Source organism: Notamacropus eugenii, chromosome 5, assembly GCF_028372415.1.
Source record: "Notamacropus eugenii isolate mMacEug1 chromosome 5, mMacEug1.pri_v2, whole genome shotgun sequence".
Classification (NCBI taxonomy): domain Eukaryota; kingdom Metazoa; phylum Chordata; class Mammalia; order Diprotodontia; family Macropodidae; genus Notamacropus; species Notamacropus eugenii.
The window spans coordinates 459,494,244-459,518,653 of record NC_092876.1 but is presented as its reverse complement, the minus strand read 5'-3'; the positions used below and the strand labels follow the sequence as shown (position 1 = coordinate 459,518,653).

General features: G+C 36.8%; 1 protein-coding gene across 8 annotated transcripts in view; it reads left to right on the top strand.

The window, feature by feature from the left end:
- The window catches only part of DCBLD2 (discoidin, CUB and LCCL domain containing 2), a 115,475-nt gene that overhangs the window by 61,255 nt on the left and 29,810 nt on the right, over nucleotides 1-24,410 (top strand). For all 8 annotated transcript variants that reach the window (XM_072615353.1, XM_072615352.1, XM_072615358.1 and 5 more), the window contains 9 exons: nucleotides 3,247-3,298; nucleotides 5,361-5,433; nucleotides 6,526-6,659; nucleotides 9,284-9,324; nucleotides 12,239-12,448; nucleotides 15,200-15,324; nucleotides 20,771-20,921; nucleotides 22,077-22,163; nucleotides 22,335-22,460. In XM_072615353.1, the coding sequence (XP_072471454.1) occupies nucleotides 3,247-3,298; nucleotides 5,361-5,433; nucleotides 6,526-6,659; nucleotides 9,284-9,324; nucleotides 12,239-12,448; nucleotides 15,200-15,324; nucleotides 20,771-20,921; nucleotides 22,077-22,163; nucleotides 22,335-22,460 (999 nt within the window). The remainder of the gene's footprint in view (nucleotides 1-3,246; nucleotides 3,299-5,360; nucleotides 5,434-6,525; nucleotides 6,660-9,283; nucleotides 9,325-12,238; nucleotides 12,449-15,199; nucleotides 15,325-20,770; nucleotides 20,922-22,076; nucleotides 22,164-22,334; nucleotides 22,461-24,410) is intronic.

Sequence of the window (24,410 nt, the reverse complement as noted above, 5' to 3'; positions counted from 1 at the left end):
AAAGGTGAAATCCATAGTCCTTGATCTGGGAGGTGAGAAATAGTGAGGAATATAGGATGACTTCTAGGTTGGGAGCCTGAGGGACTGGAAGGATGGTGCCACCCTCTATAGTAGTAGAATAGGAAGGCAGTGGGAAGGGTTTGGGGGAACAATAATAAGTTCTCCTGGATGTGTTGAGTTTAAGTTGTCTACTGGATATCCAGTTTGAGATATATAAAAGTCATTTGGATATGCAAGATTGGAGGTTAGCAGGGAGACTAGGGTAGGAAAGATAGATTTGAAAATCAACAGCATAGAGATGGTAACTGAATACATGGGAATGGATGAGATCACCAAGTGAAGTAGGGGAGAGAGGGAAGAGAAGAGGGCCCAGGACAGAACTCTGAGGGATACCTGCAGTTACAGGTCATGATCTGAGTGGGGATCCATAAAAAAGATCGAGGAGGAGCAGTCAGAAAAACTGGAGCAGAACCAGGAAAGAGTTATACCCTGAAAACCAAGAAAAGAGACAGCATTGATGTGGAGAGAGTGATCATTGGTGTCAGGGGCTGTGGAGAGGCCAAGGAGAATAAGTATTGAGGAGAAAGCTTTCTATTTGGCAACTAAGTGACTTCAGAAGGGGAGTCTCAGTGGCTGAATTGTCAGAGGTTAAAAAGAGAGTGAGAAGAGAGAAAATGGAGGCAAACACTCTAGATGGCCTTTTTGAATTTAGCTACAAAGGACAGAAGGGGACAGAGGATGAAAATGGGGATAGAAGGTTCAAGTGAGGATTTTTTCAGTGTGTAGGAGCCGTAGACATATTTGTAGGCAGTAGGAAATGAGCCAGCAGATAAGGAGAGATTGAAAATAAGTGATGGAGTGGCGATGATGTTGGAGGAGACAGAGTGGGATGGGATTGCTTTAGCAGGTAGAGGGAGGTAAGCAGTAAGGCCACTTCATCATGTGAAGCAAGGGGTGAAGGAGAGAGTGGTAGAAGATACCTGAGTGATAGGAGATGAGAAAGAGGGATGAAGAGGGAGCTGATGGCAAATAGCTTCAATTGTTTCTGCTGAATATAAGACAGGGTTCTCAGCTGAGAGAATAGGGGAATTTGGAACCATGGGGGGTTTGTGCCAAATGGTCTAGAAGAACCGCTGTGGAGAGTAGGATACTGAGTTGATAAGGAAACTATACAAAGATTGCCTGGCAGCACTGAGAACCCAGTTGAGATTATGTAACTTAAATTCGTAGTGGACCCAGACAGAATTGTTGTGTGATTTTCTCCACCTTCATTTAGCAGGACATGGTTAGGATTTAAGGCAGCATATGATAAGAGTGATCCAAACCTGAGATTGGGCAGGGCATTATAGACAAAATAATAAGGGGGGCCCTGAGGATTCAAGAGAGGAGAACGGTCTAAGTGAATTGGTGACATTATGATTAGCCTTTTCTTATGCCAAGAGTAGCTTCCTATCCCAGGCTATTTAACATTCCTGCCTTCAGAACTCAGCAGAATGCTTCTTTTCTCTAGGACATTCTCTTTTTGATAGAAATAGGTAGTATGGATCAAGTTTGGAGTTTTTGCAGTAAAGTGCCATGGTAACAGATACTTTGGGTACGATGTGTAGGAAACAGCTTACGCTTATGCCTAGCTGGAGTCAACCTGATTAATTTAGGATGTCAGTCTACTTTGGGATATTCTCTGGATGCATTTGGATGTGATGTTGGCTGATGACTCCTTTTGGTCGCCTAGAGTACTAGTCCCATTAGTTAAGTATTTATATTTATAATTCTTTCCTTGCCTCATATTTGTAAACTTTCTGCTTAAGCATTAAAATGTGATACAGACTCTAGATCAGAGGTCCCCAAATTTATTTGATCTTGCTGCACCTTTAAAAAAATTACTTAGCCCCTTTCTACCCTCCCCTCAGAAATCTACTTTCTTTAACCCTTTAATGTTTCTTAAAAATTTGCATCACTTCAAAACACATACAAATTTTTTTTTGATGGTGCATCTTAAATTTAGCTATTTATTGTGAATGTGTAGGTTTTTCCTGCATTAAAATTTTGATAATGCAGTATTGCATCATGTAGTCAGTGTCTCATTGCATGCACATGTTCCTGCTGATGCATGCTGGACTTTCCAGCAATGCGTGACACTCTCACCTGCCAACATTTCCTTGTTATGAGCTTTAGGCAGATTTGACCACTGATTGGTTACAACTTGCATTTTGTATGTTTATTTGGAAAATAATGTGATCACTATGACATTAACTCTGTTACACAACACATGAACTATGTACGAATGGTTTTTCAAAATTTTCTTTTCTTCTTTCCTTATTCCTTATTCTGTCCCTTTATTTTTATTCAGCTCGCCCCCCAAATTGTACCCAAAGCTGCTACTGCTCCCCTGGATTGTTCCAGCACCCATCCCCCCTGGAGAGTGGTATCACCACCTTTGGGGACCTATGCTCTAAATTGTCTGACTCACACATTCCCAAACTTGATAGGTGTTTCTCTCCTCACTTGGCCAGCTCTCACTGCTAGATGTCTAAGATCGCACCAACAACAGTCTGGAGTTATGAGCAAATGGCTTAAAGGATCTTAAAACTTTAGAGTTGGAAGGAATCATCTTAGCCATCACCTAGTCTAACTTCATTTTACAGATGAGGAAAATGATGCCCAAAGAGGCTCATCTGACATTCTCAGGGGCATAGCTGTCTGTGTTAAAGACCCTTATTGGCCTTTGTTTTGGTTTTTGGCTCTTTGTATGTCCATTGTTATATCAACAAAGGGTTTAAATATGGGCATTTCATCTTAATTTTAAAAAGTAAATCTTCTACACTGTGCCAAGATAATTTTCATTATCTTTTATGTCTCTTTTTCCTCTTTTCTTTATAACAAAGTACCCAGGGGTATCTTTGTTACATATAAAAAAATATTGTTAGCTGAGAAATATTTCTTACTTAAATCTGAAAATTTTAATAGAAGTTACATCTTCAACTTTTATTAAATACTCATCTACGTCAATAAATAACGTATACATTATGGCACTAGGTAGTATGGCAATCAGATAAAATATATGGGACACATAGGGGAAGATATTTTCCCCATTACAAACAAACTGAAAATATAAATGCTGTTTAAATCATACAGTGTTTTCCTAAGTCTTTCTTTTAATGATTGGAGGTTCCTGAGCATTATAAATTCTCTGTGGGACTGCTCTCTACCTTGTTAACATGATTTTTTTAAATTTTGTTTTTCTAGATCTAATTACTTGTTTAGATACTGCAGCTAATTTTTTGGAGCCTGAGTTCAGGTATGACCAGATTTCACGCTTTTCTTTATTTGTTTTTGCTATTCACGTACCATTGGAATCAAATGCTAAATCGCTAGATGTATTACTTGATATCATCATTCTTAGGTGAAAGTGTTCTTGCCATATTTCAAAAAAAATATGTTCTGGAGTCTGCCTTTATTCTAATATTTTGAATCTTTCTAAAATTGGAATTGATATCTTCATCTTAACTTAAAAGAATGCTTCATTCCTTCCTAATAATCATCTGAGGTAAGCGATGTAGGTATATTATTCCCATTTTACATATAAATAAACTGAGAAAAAGAAGGATGACATGAACTTACAACTAGGAGAATTATTTCTTCAGAGCTTTGAAAAAATGTATAGGGGAAGTCAATAAGGAGATCGGGAAAGGTAGAGAAATAATTTTAATGAATAAAGTACATTTACATACATTTTATAAAAATATAAAGCCCTATTTTGGATTTGTAATCAATCTTTGAAACTTCCTATTTTTCAATGCAACTTAACTTTCCTTTTCTGCTTTTTTAAAAAAATAATGTCATATGTACTCAATGTACTCAATGTACTAGGAAGTGTGCCTCTCCGCAAAAGGCCTGCTCACAATCCAAATGAAGAGTAACACATAGGGTTATTCTGAACTGTTGGTCCTCTTTAATTGTGCAATTAGTGGTAGTTTAAAATTTTGCTTATTTGGGAATTGATTCTACTGCTTTTTTTACTTTGGAATTCACAAAATGAAGTACCTTCTAAACCGATAAGATATTTTGTTGGGTTTTTTTTAGGTTGCTACTTTATATCCCCGTTTGCCCTTTTTCAAAGTTTGTGGACACTTCAGTTACTTTAAACTATTTCCAGGTTTTGATAGTTATGACCTAGCCATTTACGGATAGAAGGGCAGATGATTGCATTTAAACGTGAACATCACTGACTCCTACAAGTGCAAGAATAACGGTAGTCAGTTTTTTAAGTTCCTTTATCACACTTGGTTAAATCATATGATTTTAAGGTTGAAGAGAACTGTTATGATCTAGTCAGTGCTCTCATTTTACAGACTGAGCAAGTTACTTAATGTTTTTCAAAGGTCTGCTACATCTGGTAGGGACAGCAAGTGGTATAGTAGATAAAACCTCAGAACTTGTTAGCTGTGTGACTCTGGACACACAGCTTAACCCCTGTTTGCCTCGGTTTTTCATCTGTGACATGGGAATAGTAATAGCACTTACTTCCCAGGGACATTGTGAGCATCAAATGAGATCATGATTATTACGATAGTAATTATTAAATACATAATGTTCAGCGCAGTGCCTGGCACATACGCACTGAGCACCATGTAAATGTAAGCTGTTACTATTATTATTAGCAACAGTGAATGACCAAGAACCAATCATTGCAAACTATTCCTATTTGCTTTTTTTGGTAGATAATTCAGATTACTCTTTAAAGTCAGATAAAATCCCTTTTTATTTTTATCAACAATTCTCTTTTTTCTTTTTAAAACATCTTTATATGAACTTAACCAGCATCAACAAATGTGGTCATTCCCTTATAAAAGGAATTTAAAAAGAATGTCATAAATGAAACTGTGAATCTCTTACATATAATTCAGTTTTCTTCAAGTGTACCTTAAATGTCCCATTACAGCACCAGCACTGCCCTGCTTGGACTCCTTTTCTCTCCTGTGTGTTTTTAAAAAATCTTTCATTGTACTTCCTTTCATCCATCACCACTTACCTACTCACCTCCACAAGTCAGCCCTCCCCCAGTATAGTAGAAGCTCCTCCTTGTAACAAATATCGTCAAAACAAATTCATCCACAGGCATTTCTGAAAATGTGTACCTCACCTTGCGCCTCAAATCCATCGCCTTCTCCACATGCTCTTAGAAATATGATGGCTGAACCTCATGACGTGAGGTTCCCAGGTGACCAGTGGTTGTGGAGAAAACATGACTGCTAAGCCATGGCTGCTGTTTCCAATTCCGATGTAGAATCTGCACACTTAATTGATTTAAAGTAGTGTCATTGGCTGCACACACTCTTGAAATTGTTTTTGTCTTTCAGTAAGTACTGCCCAGCAGGCTGCCTTGTTCCTTTTGCTGAGATTTCCGGAACTATTCCTCATGGCTATAGAGATGTAAGTTGGATGGAGATTTTATTTTAAAAGTTCTACTTTGTAATACATTTTTTTATAAGTCTAGAGCAGGTAGGTGTACATCTTTCTTATCTTTTTTAATGAATTCTCTTCTTTAAGAATTGGTGCTTTAGTGCTTTTAATTTCCTTACTTCTGCTAATGTCATTCTTCCAGTCACCAAAGTTCACAACCCAGGATTTATCCTTGACTTTTCACTTACCTTTGCATATCTAATGATTTGTCACACCTTCTTGATTCTACCTGTTGAATACCCCTTGCCTTTGTCCCCTTCTGTTCACCACCACCTTTTGTCTTGACTTTTGCTCCAGCCTCCAGTTAGTTATCTGCTCTCTCCACTCCGGTGTGTTCTCCCTCTGCTCCTTTCCCTCATCCACATGGCTGCCAGATGGATGTTCCTGAAGTGCAGGCCTGCCTGGCACTCCCCTTCTCCAGAAATTTCATTGATTCTCTGTTGCCTTCTCTGGCATTTAAAGTCTTTTGGATTCTGGCTTCACCCTGTATTTTGAAGCTGATTCAATATTCTTTTTACTAGTTGCTCTGCCCTGTATAAGATGTTTCATTTTTTGAAGTGGTATATTTGCCAAGGCTGTCCCGCGTGCTTGGAGTGCTCTACTCACTAACTGTTGGAGTTTTTAGCACCTTTAAAGTTTCACCTCTGGTGCCACCTGCTTCAAGATTGACTGCCTGATTCCCCTGGTTGTTAGTGTTCCTCGTGACCCCAGATCTTGTGTGTATCTTGTGTTTCCTTGTCTGTGCATCTCTCCAATAGAATGTGAACCCAGGGAAGGCAGGGAATGTCTCCCTTTTGTATTTTGGCCCCCTTCCTGCCCCATGTCTAGGACAGTGCTTGCCATACAGCAGTCATGTAATAAGTTCTTAATTGAGTCTAACTGGTGTGTGTGTGTATACATACATACATATATACATATATATACATAAAATTCACAGAAAATTTGTCATATTTTATAAACTACAGCCAAACTTTGTTAAAATAGATTAAATATATTGTTTGTAACAAAAATACTAATTAAAAAAACCCCGATCTTGAGTATTTTCCTTTTCTTTTCCCCAAGTCTTCTTCACTTTGCATGGCTGGCATACATGCAGGAGTTGTGTCAAATAATTTGGGCGGCCAGATCAGTGTTGTAATCAGCAAAGGCATACCCTACTATGAAAGCTCTTTGGCCAATAACGTCACGTCTGTAGTGTAAGTATTCTTGCTGTGTTGTGGATTTTTATTGGGAGAGGTGGGGAGAGTTTATGTTCTAGGAATAACTAAGTTGTACATACCAAACGCTCATAAAATAAACATTCAAGGCACTTGAGAGTCAGATACTTTTTACTATTTTATGTCTTTGGAAATCAAGGGTTCATTTTGTGTCATGAATCCCTTTGGCCCTGTGGTTAGACCTATAGATCCATTCTTAGAATAGTATTTTTGCTTTTGAAAATTCAAACTTGAAGGAAATACTAAATTTTCATTAGAGTAATAAAAAACAAAGATGTCATTATTTTTTATTATCCAAGTTCACAGCCTCTCTGATAGTTATCTATGGACTTCTTTGGGAGTCTGTGAGGAGCCCAGGTTAAGAAGAACCCCTGATTTAAGTAGAGAATAAATGGATCTGTATTCTAGCATAGTAGTTCCAAATCTCCCCTCAACATTTTTATGGAAGTAGCATCAATGAGAAGCAAGATTTGTGTGCTCTAATCATGACTTTACCTCTTTTGATCAAAAGTGATTGCATAAAGTGCTTTGTACCTCTTTCCCATCAATAAATAATATCACTTAGGGAAATTTTGAGGCTAAGTTAAATACTCCTTTAGCATTTAGTAAACAGTTATTAAGCCCCTACACTCAGTAAGGACCTATGTAGAGTAGCCGGGGGCATTCAGTGATACATAAGACACAATTTTTGCCCTCCAGAGGTTTGTGGCATGAGTGATAAGACATGCTGACACCATCACCATCATCCATTACTATAGTACTTTAAAGTCCTCATGGAATCCTTACAACGCTGGGATCATAGATCCTCATTTGATAGATGAAGAAGCTGAGGAAGTGTTGCTAGATCTAGAACTAAAAGGGACCACAGAGGTCATCTAGTACAATCCCTTATTTTGTCTGTGAGGTAACTGAAGTCCATACAGTTTATTCAAGGGTCACGTAGTAAATAGCAGTGTGGGATTTAATAGCATTTACCAAATCGTTATTAAATTACACAAGGGAGTGACCATTACTGACTTGGTGAAGTCAGAGAAAGCTTCATGGAACAAGTGCTATTTGAGCTGAGCTTTGCAGCACAGATAGAGAGAAAGAAGGCATCCCAAGCTCCGAAAACACCATGAGCTAAGACGAAAAATTGTAGGTCATCATTCAAGACAAGTCGTGTACTTTACCATGTGACTGGAGGAGACAGTATGGTGAGATAAGACTGGAAAAGGTAGGTTGGACCCAGTGCTACCTTCTTCCATAGACCAGATTGTGGAGGGTCTTGAGAAGTAGCAGTTTGGATTTTTTTTGTGATACAGGGGAAGGCCGTTGAAGATTTTTTAAGTCATAGAATGATGTAATCAAAGATGTTTGTTAGGAAACTTACTCTAAAGCTCATGATATTTTAGAACAATGAGGGACACTAGTGGAGAAGTAGTAGTAGAGATCATATGATACAATTCCTTTACCTTATAGAAGACAGGTTTGCTGGAGTCCTTTGACTCCAGATTCAATGTATTTTATACTGTACCATGCTGCTCTTTTGTGTGTGTGGGGTGTGTGTGTATACATTTAGCTAATATCTACAGTTCCTTCCCTGTTTTCCAAATACGGAAATAGACATCCTTGCAGGTATTCCAAACCAGGAGAAGTTGAGGTAGAACACTGGTATAGTAGAGAAATTTCCTTGTACAGATTATGTCTTTTCTATGTATTCTCATATAAAGAACACTTGGCTAAAATGTATGTGCTTGAGGCTTATTGAAATAAATGCCTTCTCAAAGTTACCAGATCAATTTTTTATTTGAAACAAGAGAGCATTATATCGAATCCCAATTGCATTTAATCTGCTTTCCCTTTTCTGTTTCCTCTAGGCCTGTACAGATTTACTTAGTTCTTTTTTTTTTTCTGTTCTAAAGACAGATAATTTTCCAGTATCCTTTGGGGAGTTATAGAAAGGATAGGACCTTACTTTTCAAGAGTAGTTTGAACGTGTGACTCTAGAAAGGGGTATATATTAGATGACATCTCAGTGTTCCTTCTAGTCCTATGATTTTTCCTCATTGTGAGATAATCATTAACTTTTCCCTTGTGTGGATTTCTTAGTGATCTACATCCATTACTGAGAATTCTAAACCCAACGTTGAATTACAAAATCAAAACTAAAACTTCTCTTTGGTTCTCAGCTCTATGGGCATATCCTCAAGATTATATTGGTTGTATTAAGAGTCAGGTAGCAAATAGTGCTGCTGGCTAGGAGTTGACTTTTGGCAAATTTCAAAATTTCTAAAGAAATAGATACTCAGTTTATTTTGTGATGGACCCCCCTTGCCTTCCCCATTTTCACTGAATAATCTGAATTGTCATAGGAATTTAATTTTTGTAAATTAGTTTTTTCTATTGCTGATACTGTATTTATTAGAAGCAAAAAACACGTTGGAAACTTTTTTTCTTTGGGAGTTTTCACTCTTTTTTCAGTATAAAAATAATCTGATGTTGCCCAGTAAAGCAGCTTTACTTTTGTAAACAGTGATGTGGAAAGACTAGGTTTTCCTGGAGGTGGATTTGGATAAGTGCATTATGTGACTCAATGAATTTCCGTCTTTTGTTTTCCATAGGGGACAGTTATCTGCAAGTCTCTTTACCTTTAAAACTAGTGGTAAGTCTGTTTATTGACTTCAGCATTTAATTAGAAGTTGGTAAAATGTCAGTCTTAATGAATTAAGAGTCCTGCATTCATTTGTCATGGCTTATACCTGCATTGACCAAGCACTTATGCAGAGATTGCTACTTGAACACCAAGGAGTAAGTGATAGGGAGAATATAAAAGAAAGATAAGATGAGAGCCCTTTTCTGGACAGGCAACTAAAATGTGCAAGTGTGAAATAACTTGAAAACAAAAATGTATGCATGCGTGAAATGGTCTAAAAGAAGTCTGCTTTGCTGCAATCAGTAATGTAAAAATGCTGGAAAACTAAAAATTTATAAAAGCTGTAGCAGATCCCTAGCTGTCCTTCCACCCCCAACTCATATCCACTATGGAGATCTCAGCAGCCAGAGGTCCATTCCTAACTTTATGGCCACAGATCTCACCGTAGCCCTCCCTCATGAGTCCCAAGGGGCCTGTAGTCATAGTTTTCACCCACTGCAGTCCATCAGAAAACATTTATCAAATGTGTGGCATGTGTCAGCCATGCTAGTCACTGAGTATAACAGATACAAAGAATGAAGCAGTTTCTACTCCTAAGAAGTTTACTTTTTTCACTGTTACCATGAAAAAAAGGTAGATTTAATGGGGAGCTAGGGATTGAGAGATAAATATTAATTAGGAGAAATTTGCAGGGATTCAGAAACCCATTATTTTTGTAGCTGTAGTTACAATATTTAAGAGCAGGAAGTAAGGTATATGAATTTTTGTAAGTGAAAATTAAGGCATGAGATAAAATATTCTGATTAACAAATTAGAATTAAAAATATATACTTTGATGGATCCATGATGTCATTACTGAATTGTAATTCCTCCTCTAGTACAATTCACCATCCTTTGGTATCTTCTTGAGTATTATTCTTCTCAGTGAATGTTCCATTAGGATCTTCCCAACACTCCAGATGCCTTCTTCTAAGTCCTTTTAGTTTAGCACTCTCGCTGTCATTCCTGGATTTCAAAATAAGAGCAGCTCACACTTTTTCCAGTCATTTGTGTCTCAAGAATGTTTTTAATAACACCTCTCAAATACACGATGCTGTTGGCGTTGTACTGTAGCCTATTTCCATCCATTCTGAGCCACCTACAGATCTGATTCTTCTCTGATAGTGTTCTATGATCCACAGCCATACAGGATCCCTGGGAGAGGATGTTGACATTAAAATTGTGGGCATTGACAGGAATGAGCAGTTTGGAGTAACTGAGAGTGATGTATAATTGTCCATCTTCAGTGTATATTCAAAATATATGACTTGAGTGGTCAGTCTATCCAGCTGCATATCATAAGCTTGGCCACAGACCTTATTTACTTGGTTTTTCCTGGGTGGGTTATGAGCACAGTCACTTCTGAGTGACTCTGAATCTCCCTGAAGAGAGCCTGGCATGTTCCATGGTTCATGCAGTGAGCGAAATGTCATCTAGAAACAGAAGCCTGGTGCATATCGTCAGCAGGGAATCTCTTTCATTTACATGCTAAACAGTGAGTCCTCCGTGATATTGGTAAAACACCTGTGGTAGACATGTCTTTTTGTTCATAAATAAATGTGTGTATCTGTGTATCTGTGTGTCTGTTTATCAATAAGATAGCCTTTGAAATTGGTCAAAAATAAAAAGTAGAGAAATGGTGGATGTTAGTGATCCTGGAAAGCAAGACCATTTGTCTTTAATGAAAGAGACTGAAAGTTAACCTTCAAGGAATCATTAAAAATTTAATAGTTTAATAAGTAAATCTAATGATTTTGCATATCATTTTTGAACAAAGAAAAATTTTACTTCCTCCAGATAACAAGAAGGATGTAAATAGAAAAAGAAAGTAATAATAAATCAGAGTTAGCATCTTTAATGTTAGATGTGAGTGGTTTGAATTCCCATAAAATAAATCAGTATGTCACTTTCAAGAGTCTTAGTGTGTAAAATTTTAACTAGATTAAGATTGAGTAGCAGACAAAAATAAAATGGAAGGCCCTTGAAGGAAAAGACTATTTTGCTTTTGTCTTTGTATCCTTTGTGCCTGTCCCAGTACTCAGCAGATACTGGGTGCTTGGTGCATATTTGTTGAATTACAAATAAAAATCGTCCACAGGGAGAGATACATAATGTCTAAAACATAAGAGAGCTTGCCCCGCAAACCCTAGCCAGTCTCTCTCTGGACGCCACATTTCCCATAGGATAGCCATCAAGGTGCTTAGGGCCTTGAGAGATGATTTGAAGGAACTGGAAAATTTAGACTGAAGAATATGAGACCTAGGGAGTGCGTCGTTATTGTCTGAATATTGAAAGACTATCACATAGAAGGAGGATGAAGCTTGTTCTGATTAAGCCTTGGCAGACAGGTCTGGAAACCATTAGGCTTAATGTGATAGAAGGGGGAAAAAGGATTAGAAGTAGGATTGTGTAAAATAAAAGGAATATATGTAAATGTAAGGACTTACGGCAAAGCTAACAAGAACAGCATGTGTGTAACTGAGTTGGTAGAGATATTTATATGTTGAATTTAATTGTTTTAACTGTACAGTGTTTTAAAATGTATTTAAATTTTTTTGGTGTTTAAGTCTAAATTAATAGTAAGCCATTTTAACAAAGAATAAGAAATAAAAGACAAGGTAAGAATTGGTAAAAGTGACCCATGTAACATTTTCAAGCAGAGGTGGTTCTTGAAGCACTCAGAAGTGATTGAGCTTTGATCAAATTGAAAATTTCTGTTTGTTGGATGAAAATCTCTTTAGGTTTCTTTGAGGGATAGAAACTTAGATTTTTACACTTTGGAACTTGTAGGTTTGAAATGTATGTATACAAATATGTGTAAGTCGAAATTCAGATTCCGACAGTAGAACAATTTAGATGCCTAATTTTTGTTTCTTAATTTGAGGCTGTTATGGAACATTGGGAATGCAATCCGGAGTTATCCCCGATTTTCAGATAACAGCGTCATCTGTGTGGGCTGACGACACCGGGCAGCAGGATAGCTGGAAACCTGAAAAGGCAAGGCTGAAGAAACCGGGACCCCCTTGGGCTGCTGGTGACGCCAATAAATACCAGTGGTTACAGATAGATATGAATAAGGAAAAGAAAATAACAGGTAAGTGGCATCTCTTACTTAAGATCAAGTTGTGATAGTATATTTAGAAACTGTCATAGAAAAGAAGATTGGAGTGGTACGCTACAGTTTGAAGACCAAGGAGACTTGCTTATAAAGTCTGGGATTGACACAAAACTAGAAGGATGACAAAAGCATTGATGACAGAATCAGAATTCGAAAACATCTCAACAAGCAGAAGCTGATGGGCCAAAATGTGGCTGTGAAGTTTGGCAGGGATAACTTTAAAACATCCTGTCCTTAGATCCAAAATTTTAATTATATAAATGTAGACCGGAGAGGCCCAGCCTAACGTGAATTATCCTATACAAAAGACAAAGGAGTTTTATGTGAATCAACAGTTGGTTTCCATCAGAATTGCTAATTCAGGCTCAGCCTTTATTGGTGGACACCTAGAGAACTGGAGTGTGTGTATTGGATACTGGGAACCACATCTTAATAATTACTGACAAATTAAAGAATGTCTGGAAAGGCAGCTACTTGATGAAAGCTCAAGAAACCGTTTATATGTGCAGTAACTGAGGAACGAGTTTTGGGGTTTTTTGTGTAAAAAATATTAATAGAATGCCAATTAGTATTGCAAGCGTTACATATGCAAACACTAACAGGAAAACCTGATTGTACATCAAGCCATTCGTTTTTATTGCAAATAATTTTTTTAAAGTACATATTATATCTTACTTTAATTAACAAAAATTAATTTTTTCTCCTTATTTCCTGGCTCATTTTGGAAAAAAAAAAGAAAGGAACCCTTATAACATCTACATAGTCAAGCAGAACGAATTCCTGCATTGTTTATGTCCAAAAAGTATTTGTCTCATTCTGCACCCTTAGCCCGTCAGCTCTCTGTCAGGAGGGAGGTAGCATGTTTCCCCACCAGTCTGCTGGAATCCTGGTTCTGAAGTATTTCAGTTATTTGTCTTTATCATGTTGTCATTACTGTGTTCTGCACACGTTAATCTCCTGGTTCAGCTCACGCCACTTTTCATCAGCTCGTAAAAGTTTCCCAGATTTCTCTGAAATTGTATCATCCCTTTCATTATTTTTTGTAGTACATATTATTTATAGAATATTCATTTTATTCACGTACTGTAATTTGTTCAGCTATTCCTCAGGTGATAGACATCCCCTTGATCTCTAGTTCTTTGATATTTTTAAAAAAGCTCATAATATTTGTGTATATTTGAGGCCATCCCGTCACTGATCTCTTTAGGGGATAGACCTACTGGTGTATCACCAGGGCAAAGGGTATACACAGTTTAGTGACTTTTTTTGGACATCATTCCAAAGTGATTGCCAGGATGGTCAGACCCATAAGAGGAGACGTTTAATTAGAAAGAGAATCCTTGGAGTAGAGAGGACGTGATTGAAAGGCTGCTGTGGGAAAGGAGTAAACTTGTCCTGTGTTATTCTAGAGGAAATGGATGGCATAAGGGGGAGGTGGGATTTTTAAACTTTGGTTTTTAAATAGCTTCTAATAGAGTTTTCCAAATGGAATGGGCTACTGTTTGTGAGGTAAAGTGACTTTTCCCTCCTTAGAAGTGCTCAGGCAGAGGTTTAGATTGACCAGGTAACAAGCATTGCTTAATTGCCTTCTGTGTACTAGCATATGTTGCTTGTCATGGGATTTGGAGCCGGAGAAGACTGTAGAGATCCTCTACTCCAGGGTTCTTAAACCTAGTACCTGGAAACTTGCTATATTTTAATATTTGATTTCTGTTTGAATCTCATACGTTTTATTTTATTCATTTAAGAAGATACCCTAAAATATCAAAGGGGTTCTTGACACAAAATAGATTACGTACCCCTGATCCAAGCAAAGTAGCTTATCTAGGGCCGACCAGTAAGCAGCAGAGTTGGAATTGATCTCCAGGTCTTCAAGTCAAGGTCTCTTTCCCTTTCTGCCTTCTGTCAAAAACAGGTATAGGTAAGGTTACATTAAGTTACTTCTAAGGTCCCTTCCAAATCTGAGATTGTGATTCTGGTTTTTGGTTCAGTTGGAATTAGTGCACTGGCAACTAAATGATGCAGTTTAATCTTTCCTCAGCCAACACTAAAATTCTTAGAATTTTATTAAAGAAAAGCAGAATTGATACTGTTTTACTGTCCATTTCTTTTTAAAATAATTTAACTGCTTTTTAACCCTATTTTCTGATACAGTTCTCTAACACAATAAACTCTTAAACTATTAAAGGAAAGCATATGTTGGAGGAATGGAAAACTTTAAAGTGTTTTCCGTTTGTCTTAATTTTGTCAGTAAATATTGTTATTTTGCAAAGATTCTCTGTCAGAAATAATTGAGTTGCACTGGCTCAAGAAAATTTAGTTAAGGGAGAGATGGGTTTATTTTGCTTTGATGCTTAAAACTATCAATAAATCACTTGAGTAATTACATCTATTAAATTTTATTACTTATTCCTAAACATTGAGTGAAACCATATTTGAAATATATTTCATAATTCTGCTTAAACCATAGGCCAAAAAAACCTTCCCTTCCCCCTAAATACACCTCCCCTCTACACACACACCCCCACATACCCACCAACACCACCTTCAGACCTGAAAGAAAGGAATTTAAGGATATTCAATTTTTTATGTTAAAATTACTCATATCTCAAATACAAATGTTTACAAAACGTAAGGAGTAGGACAAGACTTGATCATTTGTTAATACTTGAATACTTCAATCGCTGGAAGCTGGGCATTTATGAAAATAAACCTTCATGTTCACAGGCATTATAACCACTGGATCCACCATGATAGAGCACAATTACTATGTGTCTGCCTATAGAATTCTATATAGTGATGATGCACAGAAATGGACAGTGTATAGAGAACCGGGTATTGAACAGGATAAGGTAAAATTATTACTGTTTACGTTGTATTGTCGATATATTTACAAAATAAATACAGTATTCAGAAATGGAACGTATTGAGAGTCTAGAGCATCTTTCCAAATGGCATGTTGGATTAATTTTTTTCCTTTTCAGGAATGTTATTTCAGTAAATTGGTACAAGTAAAAATGTAGATCAGTGTAGTCTATGTACAGAATTAAAAAGAAAGTCATAAAGTGTTAAAGAGAATGTTGTCTCATATCTCCCTCTTCTGGTTATTTTGGGTAAAGTACTAATCCTTGGCCTTTGCTAACTTGACACTCTAAAGTTACAAAATGTTAAGTAATGTTTATTTTCTTTGGGTTACATAATTGTCCAATACAGGATGAAATAAAAGTTCATGTAGACCTATATCTAAATGACTCATGGTAGTACGTAGAGGTTTTGAAATTCATGCTGTACACCAAAGACTAAAGTTGTAATCAAAATCTTAAATTTAAAAGTGTAAATTTGATTCATTTGTGTGTTCACGTATATGATTTTCCTGACGTTTCATGCTGTTTTTAAAATAGTTAATCAAATATTAGTTGAATTTATCATAGAATAAGCCTTTATATTTTTTAGAAAATAAAATTCAAGAGTATTGAAACCATAATTTTCTGACTTCCTATTATAGATTTAGATCTGAAGGCCCAGAGAGGTTAAGTGAGTCACCCACAGTCCCCGGGGTGTTACGTAGCAGAGCTAGAATTCAAACCCGAGTCTTATGTAACTCCAAATCCATAACTCTTTTCTAGGATATAGTTATCTGTTTGTTGAAAGTACCTGGCCTATTGCTTTGTCATGCTAAGATTAATTCTGCAGGTTAGAGGAATATTAAAAAAAAAAACCATTACATTTCTCATCACTGGTAGATAGGGTCGTTAAGTAGCTTAACTCCATTGAAAGAATGATATGACGTTTTGTTTAATTAGCTGGTGTATAGTGTCTTACAGAATACATTCACAGATCTTTTAGGGTAATCGGAAACTAAAGCCCATTTGTAGAATTATAAAGCATTAATTGTCTGCCATGTGCCAGGCATTGTGCTGAGTATTGGGGATGTAAAAAACATGCCAACAACTGCAGGATATGATATTATCAAATACGATAGGATATATTATAGGTTATTATATTACAGGATGATTTAGAGGTAATCACAGAGGGAAGGCACCGATGTTAAAGAGGCCAAGGAAAGACATCTTGCTGAAGGTGAGACTTCAGCTGAGACTTGAAGGAAGCCATAGAAGCTGTGCATTGAGACGAAGAGTGAGAAAGTTCCAGGCTTTGGAGGTCAATCAGTGGGAATGCTTTGAGTTGGATTATAGTATCCTGTGCAAGGAACAGCATGGGAGGTCAGTGTCACTGGATTGTAGGAAAGTAGATGGAGGGGAGGAAGACATAAGACTGGAAAGGTAGGAAGGAACCAGGTTATGAAGAACTTCAAATGCTAAGCGAAGGATTTTATATTTGACCCAAAGGGTGATAAGGAGCCACTGAAGTTAATTGAATGGGGGGTAAGGGTGACATGGTCAGCTAGGATCATACTCGGAAGATCAGTTGCATGGTTAAGAATGGATTGAAGTGGGGAGAGACTTGAGGCAGGGAGACTAACCAGCAGACTACTGCAGTAGGCCAGGCCTGAGGTGACAAGGGCTGATATTGAAGGGAGCATGTACTAGAGATATTAAGAAGTTTGAGTTGATAAGGCTTGGCAAATGATTGGACATAGAGGATGAGAGTAGGAAGAGTCCAAGATGACACCTAGGTTGTAAATCTTGATAAGTGGGACGATGATGGTACTGCTGACAGTAATAGGGAAGTTAAGAAAAGAAGGGGAGGATTTTGATAATGCATTTAGTTTTGGACGTACTGAGTTTAAAATGTCTGTGAGGTGTCTAAATAGGCAGTTTGGTTTGCAATATTATTTCACTTCATCCTCACAACCCTGGTAGAGGTAGGTTATTATCCCTATTTTACAGATGAGGAAACTGAGGCAAGCGAGTTAAGTGAGTTGCCCAGGTCACACAACTAGTATCTGAGGCTGGATTGGAATTCTGGTCTTTCTGACTTCCAGCCCAGCTCTGTCCACTTTATATTATTAAGATATTTTGGCATCTTCTCTTGGTGACCCCTGCTGATATCTGATGCCCATTCCGATACATTCTGTTGTACTACTCCTGCCTCAGTTCTCTCCTTTATTCCACATTTAGTCTATCTTTATAGACTCATGGACTTGAAATCTTGACTCTTGTTTTTATGGTAGAAATGCTTTCCAAATAACTTACTTTAAAATAAATGTTTGGCACATAAATATGTGCATAAGCTGGGTACTGCTCATAAAAGTATGTCCTGATATATCAATAGCTGGTTGACCCATTTATCAGGTGTGTTTTAGAAGGGATTCCTTTTGGGTCACTGAGTTCCCTTCCAGTTCTCAAGTTCTCTGATTCTATGAATGACTTTCCTTTTCATCTCATGCCTAAACTGCTGCATCAGTTTTTTAAAAAAATCTTTTATTCTTATACTATCTTTCTTAAAATTGTATTTAATTATTTATTTTAGCAAACATTTATCTGTTGTTCCCACTTTTCTTCATCTTCCCTCCCCAATTGAACATTAAAAAAAAAAAAAACCACCCAAAACCTTTATAGCAAAAGAGATTCCCACATTGGTCATATCTAAAAATATATATATGTCTTATTCAGTATTTTGACTCTAGTGTTTCTATGGCAGGAAGGAAGTAGGACTGAAAATTCTGTGAGGCCTGCAAATTCCAGCTTCATGGAATGGTGATTTTTTTTTTTTATTGCAGTCATCATCAGAGTTCTAAAGTCTTTCAAAGTTAAATTTTCATTAGTCTGACTTCACTCTGCTTCATTTCATGGAGGTTTTCCCAGTTCCCTCTGCAACTGTCCTTTCATCATTCCTTTTGGTAATAATACATTACATTCATTTACCATCATTCATTTATCCATTCCCTGATAAGTAGATTAGCCTATTATGAAAAGCTGGAGTAAGTGTTTTTGTATATGTTGGTCTCGTCGGTGACTTCTGGATATAGTTAGATTGCTTTTCAGAACGACTGGACCAGTTGGCAGCTCTACCGAAGCAGGATAGTGAATCTCCTTTAGCATGTGTCATTTCTTGTCACCTTTGTTGCATCGCTCTAGTTATTAGTGGTTTGGAGCATTTTTTTTCACATAGCTGGTGGATGCTTTCCTGCCTCACCTCCCCTTCTTGGATTCTCTGGTTCCTTTTCACACCTAACTTAAATGCTGCCTTAAACCCCCCCAGATGCTGGAGCTTAATTCGCTTTCTTCCCTTTTCCCTGTTTTATGGTTGTTTTCCTGTTACATTGTAAGTTTCTCTTTTGTCTTTGTATCTCTACTGCCTAGTCTGTGTCTTCATAGTTCTGCCCTCCAAAGCCAAGCAGAGTAAGGTTAATCTTAACGTGATGACCCTTCAGATTCTCTGGATAGCTGTGCTGCCCCTCCTACATCCTAACACCCCTAATCAGTTCTCATGACGTAATATAGAACCCTTTATTATATCGTTTGTCATCCTCTGCTCTATGGCTCATCTGTATTTTTTTGAAACAGTGTGTTTCATATAGATTTGAGACTACTTTTCAATGTTCCTTGCTTAGCATCTCAAAAAATCTAAGTGTTGTGAGTTGGTTATTTGACTTTGTGGACTCTGTAGTTCAGGATATTTTTAGCATTCTCTGTCTGCTGAATGTGTGAGTTTTAAGAAGTGCAGTTAGAACTAGAACTTTATTCTCATCTGAATAGCTAATTTTCCTTGAGGCTACTTGACGACTGCCTTTTGCCACAGATTAGTGGCTATTTCTTTTCTTAGATTACCTAACCATCCAAGTGGAGTGCAGATCCAGCCTCAGCTACATACTAGCTCTGTGACCCTGGGAAGTCATTTAACCTATATTTGCCTCAGTTTCCTTATCTGTAAAATGAGGATGATAATAGCACCTATTTTGCAGGGTTATTCTGAAAATCATATGAGATAATAATTGTAAAGATCTTAGCGCAGAGCCTGGAACATAGCAGGCGCTATGTAAATGTAAGCTGTTATTTTTGTTCTCTTGTGGAAGATCAGTTTCATCAGAAATTAATTGAGTTGAAAGAAAGGTATAATTGTGAGAGATGTAGAGATAGAATTCGTAAGATTTGGCCACTAATATTTTTTAGTGTTTTTGCTATAAATGGGTTTTGTGTTTGTTTTGTCAAAAGCTTTTCTGCATCTATTGATAATATTATTCACTTGTATCAATATGCTATATATTTTCTATAATTTTTAATGTTGAAATAAATTTTTATCTTTTGGTTAAACCTAAAAAATAGAAATTGACTGGGAAACTGTCTTGATTGCCATTTTCCTGTAGGGGGAGACATATTTCTAGTATATATGACTGAACACTCACTTGTAGTTTTCTTAATTCATACTTAAAGATTACAGAAAAGCACATGAGCAAAAAAAAAAACCCTCCAACTACCCATGATTTTTTGTCTTTATAAACTATGACTTAGAATGAAAACTAATGTGTTTATGTCCCTGTAAATTGTTATTGTTAAGCACATTTGTATTTTTACTTAAGTCTTCACTCTAGATGGAACCTTTAAAGCTGCCAGTCCCAAAGGTCTCATTAATTTCTTGAATCATTTGAAGACAATATCTATATTCCATATCAAAAAAAATAAATTATCAAGCATCTTGCTAGTTTTCCAGTTATTAGTGTTCAGTGTTTAAAGAAATACATTTTTATTCATTTTTTGTTTTACATCACTTTCATTTTTGAACTTATACTTCTCTCTTTTCCTAGTCAGTGAGCTATCCTTTGTAACAAAGAATAAAAAGCGGGGAGGGGAGCAGTTCAACAGAATAAGCTAGCATATTAAATGAGTCTGGTAGTATAAGCAATGTTCCCCAGCCATGATCTCCACCTTTGTACAGAAGGGAGGGAAGATCATTTTTATCTTTTTTTTGTGGGGGTTCAAGCTTGTTTATTGTAATTGCCCAGTCAGTGTTGAATTTTGGTTTTGACTTTTCATTTAAATCATGATGTATATTGATTTCCTGGTTCTGCATCTTTTCTCTGCCTTAGTTTATATAAATGTTTTCATGCTTCTCTGAATTCCTTCTGTTCGTCATTTGTGAAGGATCTGTAACATTCCTGTATTCTTGTGGCGTATTTGTTTAGCACTCCTCAGTCAGTGGGCAACTTCTTGGTTTCCAGTTCTTTCCTACTACAAAAAGTTCTATTATGAATATTAAATGATGTTTCGTTATTGTCACAGTTGTTGATTAGCTGTCATTAAGGACGCAGAGAAAAAAGTTATACATATAAACCACATCTTTGAGATGCATTTGGTTCTTGTTGGCATAAAATACAAATTTTTGTTTTTTTCCTAGATATTTCAAGGAAACACAGACTACCATCAGGATGTACGCAATAACTTCATCCCGCCCATTACAGCGCGTTTTGTTAGAATTAATCCCGTACAGTGGCAGCAGAAAATTGCAATGAAAGTAGAATTGCTTGGATGTCAGTTTATTCCTATAGGTAAAGAACAGTATACAGTTGTACTGTATGTGTACTTAAATTGATTTTTTGTTGTTGTTTGACCAGTTTTACCAAAGAGTGGAGTGAATGTAGTTTGTATTACATTACTTAAACAGATGTAAAATTGTATCGTTTTGTCCTGTGAGCTTTCGGTTTATTTGGCAATATTTCTACTTTTCAAATATTGTCATAAGTGACCATAGAATAAAGTGGGAAGTGGAATTTTAAGTGGTAAAATTGATATTTGCATATAGCTTAGAATCAGATGATTCCCTGTTTTTAGTTACAACCTACATCTATAACCTTTGTTTTTGTCTGTAATGTTGAAGTTTAAGTGAAAGTTCCTAAAAGAAGGCAGTATTCATGTTTTGAAGAAACTAAACCACTTGTTTTCCATTTATCATTACCATTTGCACCTGTGCTTTTGACAGTCTGATACAGAGAAAATTTCCTTAACTAAAAAGCTCATTGAATTCTTAATTAAAACTTCTGAATGAGAAGTATATGATCAATTAGTGGTAAAACTAGAAATCTGCATTTTTAAAAATGTGGGAACTCTTTCTACCTTTTGTTACTTTAATAACCAAATTCTCCTTATAGGAGAAGGTAGGTAACTTCACAGTTTTTATGTGAATCTCCTAGAAACTTAATTTTTTTCCAAGTAGTAATAACTGAGAAATTATGTGACGGAGACATGGTTAACATTAGAACCAGGAAGACCTGGGTTCAGATCTTGCCTTTGAGACAACTGGTTGTATGGTCTGAGGAAGTCACTTGGTCTCTCGTCAGCCCAGGGAACTCTCTGGAGGTTGTAACTGATCTCCGGTTGTAGAGGAGGTAGCAGCTTACTTGGGAGGAAGGTGAAACCTACATTTTATATTTCATCTACAATGATGTCATAGAGCCGGAGCCTTCAGCTACTTTACGGACTTTTCCATTTTGTCACATGGAGCATAAATAATGTTCTCTAGATTATACTTCAGTGTTTAGAAATAGAATTTAGAATTTGTGTGAAATGCAGAATATATTGTTTATCCTTCTGCTAAGTTTCTCGTTGAGTGTTAAATTTTTATTTGTAATCTCCTAAAAACATTTTAAGGACTTGCAAAATCCTTATTTTTTTAACTGAAAGCTAATTTAAAAAAAAATTTCCAGGTCGTGCCCCAAAACTAACTCAGCCACCGTTTTCCCGGAACAACAACGACATAAGAAACACAACAGTCACGTCACATGTAGCCAAAGGTGTGTATATTCTAAAGGTAATTGATTTTAGCAGTTTTTTATATTTAGACTTGGTCCTTTCTGAAATAAGAGCATTAGATTGTAAAAGTTTTTAAACTACAATTTTAATTTTAATTCATTTGAAGTTATATAATCAAAAGAAATAAGCTTTTAAAAACTATTTTCCCCCAGGTCGTGCTCCAAAATTCAATCGACCACCCCCACCTCGTCATGGCATTAACTTCCCTGTGCAGACTGATCAAACAACAGTGACTCCAGATATTAAAAACACTACAGTAACTCCAAACTTAACCAAAGGTATATGTTTTGTAAGCCATTGAAAATCACTGAACATAATGTTTTTCAAAGTTGTAAAGATGAAAAATAATAGTCTATAGGACTATTTCTTACAAGGTACCATCTAAGCTTGAACCCTTGTTTTTGCCCTCATTTCTCCTTCTACAAGCCATTCTTGCAGTAGTTGGTTTTGTGTCATACTTAAAAATACTGTTTTTCCTTCTTTGGCTATCTTACCCATTCCCTTTGTCCTAGAAGAAGTTTCTCTCCTCTACCTTTTTTTCTGGATCCCATCCCTTTGAACTTCTTCCAGGATCATGCTCTCAGTTCAGGTCAGTAAACATTTATAAAGTGCCTACTTTTGTGCAAGATGCTATGCTTGATGATGGGGATTCTACTGATGAGATAATCCAGATCCACAATATATATCCACACAAGAAGGTATTATGTGTTTACAAAATCATTGGGAATGGGACGTGGAGTGGACAGCACTAACAACTGGGAGGGTCAGAAAGGCCTCTTTCAGGAAATGGCACTGGGGTCCAGAGCTGAAAGAAGCCCGAGAATGCAGGAGACGGAGGTGGGCAAGGCAAGCATGCCCGATATGGACAGCCTATGTAGAGACGTAGAGAAGGGAGATGTATGGGAAACATATGGGACAATTTGATTAGAATGCAGAATGTATGTTGTAGGCTTTCTTAAACTGTAGCTGCCACAATTCCTTTCGTAGTCTGATGTATAAAAAGCACATATTCTCTTCTTACAGTTTTGAAACCACAAATTCTGTCTTTCCTAACTCTTGGGAATGTAAAGGGATTCATATTGCTTCCGAGAAAATATCTCCCTGCATACACACATATGTAGTTACATTAAAAATTGACATCTTTCTCCCCTTATGAGGATTCTAGTGTTCTAAAAAGCTTACAGTCCCTCATATAGACATTCTGAGTTAGTATTCCATTGTCTGTCTGTATTCATCCTTCATTTTCGAAGAAGACCATGACATCAGAGAAATGATGACGTGATTTACATTGTGGAATTCCCAGGAAAGGAGCCATAAAAATTTCTATAGGGCTCTTAGTTCTCATCTTGAGGAGACAACTCATTCTCTTAGCGCACGCTAGGCAGTTTTAGGTAGCAGTCCCTGGGAAGACCATGTCCACATTCATCGCCTATTTATGTAGATTTCGTTGCTTGTGGCTTTTTTTCTTTAACCTCTAAAATCATTTGAGGAGGTGTCCTATTTCGCCAATTAATGCTTCGTAGCTAAGTATTCTCCTGGACTCAGATAGTCTCATAGCACCTAAGATCAATAATAGATAAATTCCTCATCATTTTCCTTATTAGCCTGCCTTCAGTAAATTGGGAAATGTTCCACTCCCATAACAGAATGTTTCTCTTGACCAATCTCTGTGCTCAAAGATCCCAAAGTGTTCAACCTAAATAGAAATAGCAAATTACCCTTTGTTTCTTATAAATTACCATCCTGGAACACCCAAAAAGAAAGGAACATTCCTAACACCTCCCAGAGATGGCGCTTTATACCTTTCAGAAAGGGAAAGCTAGGAAGACATCTGAGTAGGAACTACCACACCATCATGTTCCTCCAGTCTGGGCAGATGCTCATAGAGAGGCAGTGCTGCCCTCCTGTCTCAAACTGCTGTGAAGAGCAGCCTATAATCAATCTCTTTTAGACGTACAAATCTTATGTGTGGACGTTTTCCTATTTTCCTCTCTAGTGTGGATATTGAGTTATCACATAATGACTCCCTGAAAAAAAGGTATTTACACACAGATACAAAAATATAAATGAGTAGGAGAAACTAATCAAGTCTTCTCATTTAAAACTCATTAAGACTCATGCAGATGACCTATATTGCAATAGCTATGTTGAGTAACCTTAATTTAGCACAATGCAAAGTAGTATAATGTGATTAAAGTCAGGAAAGGTAAGATAGAACCAGACGGTGA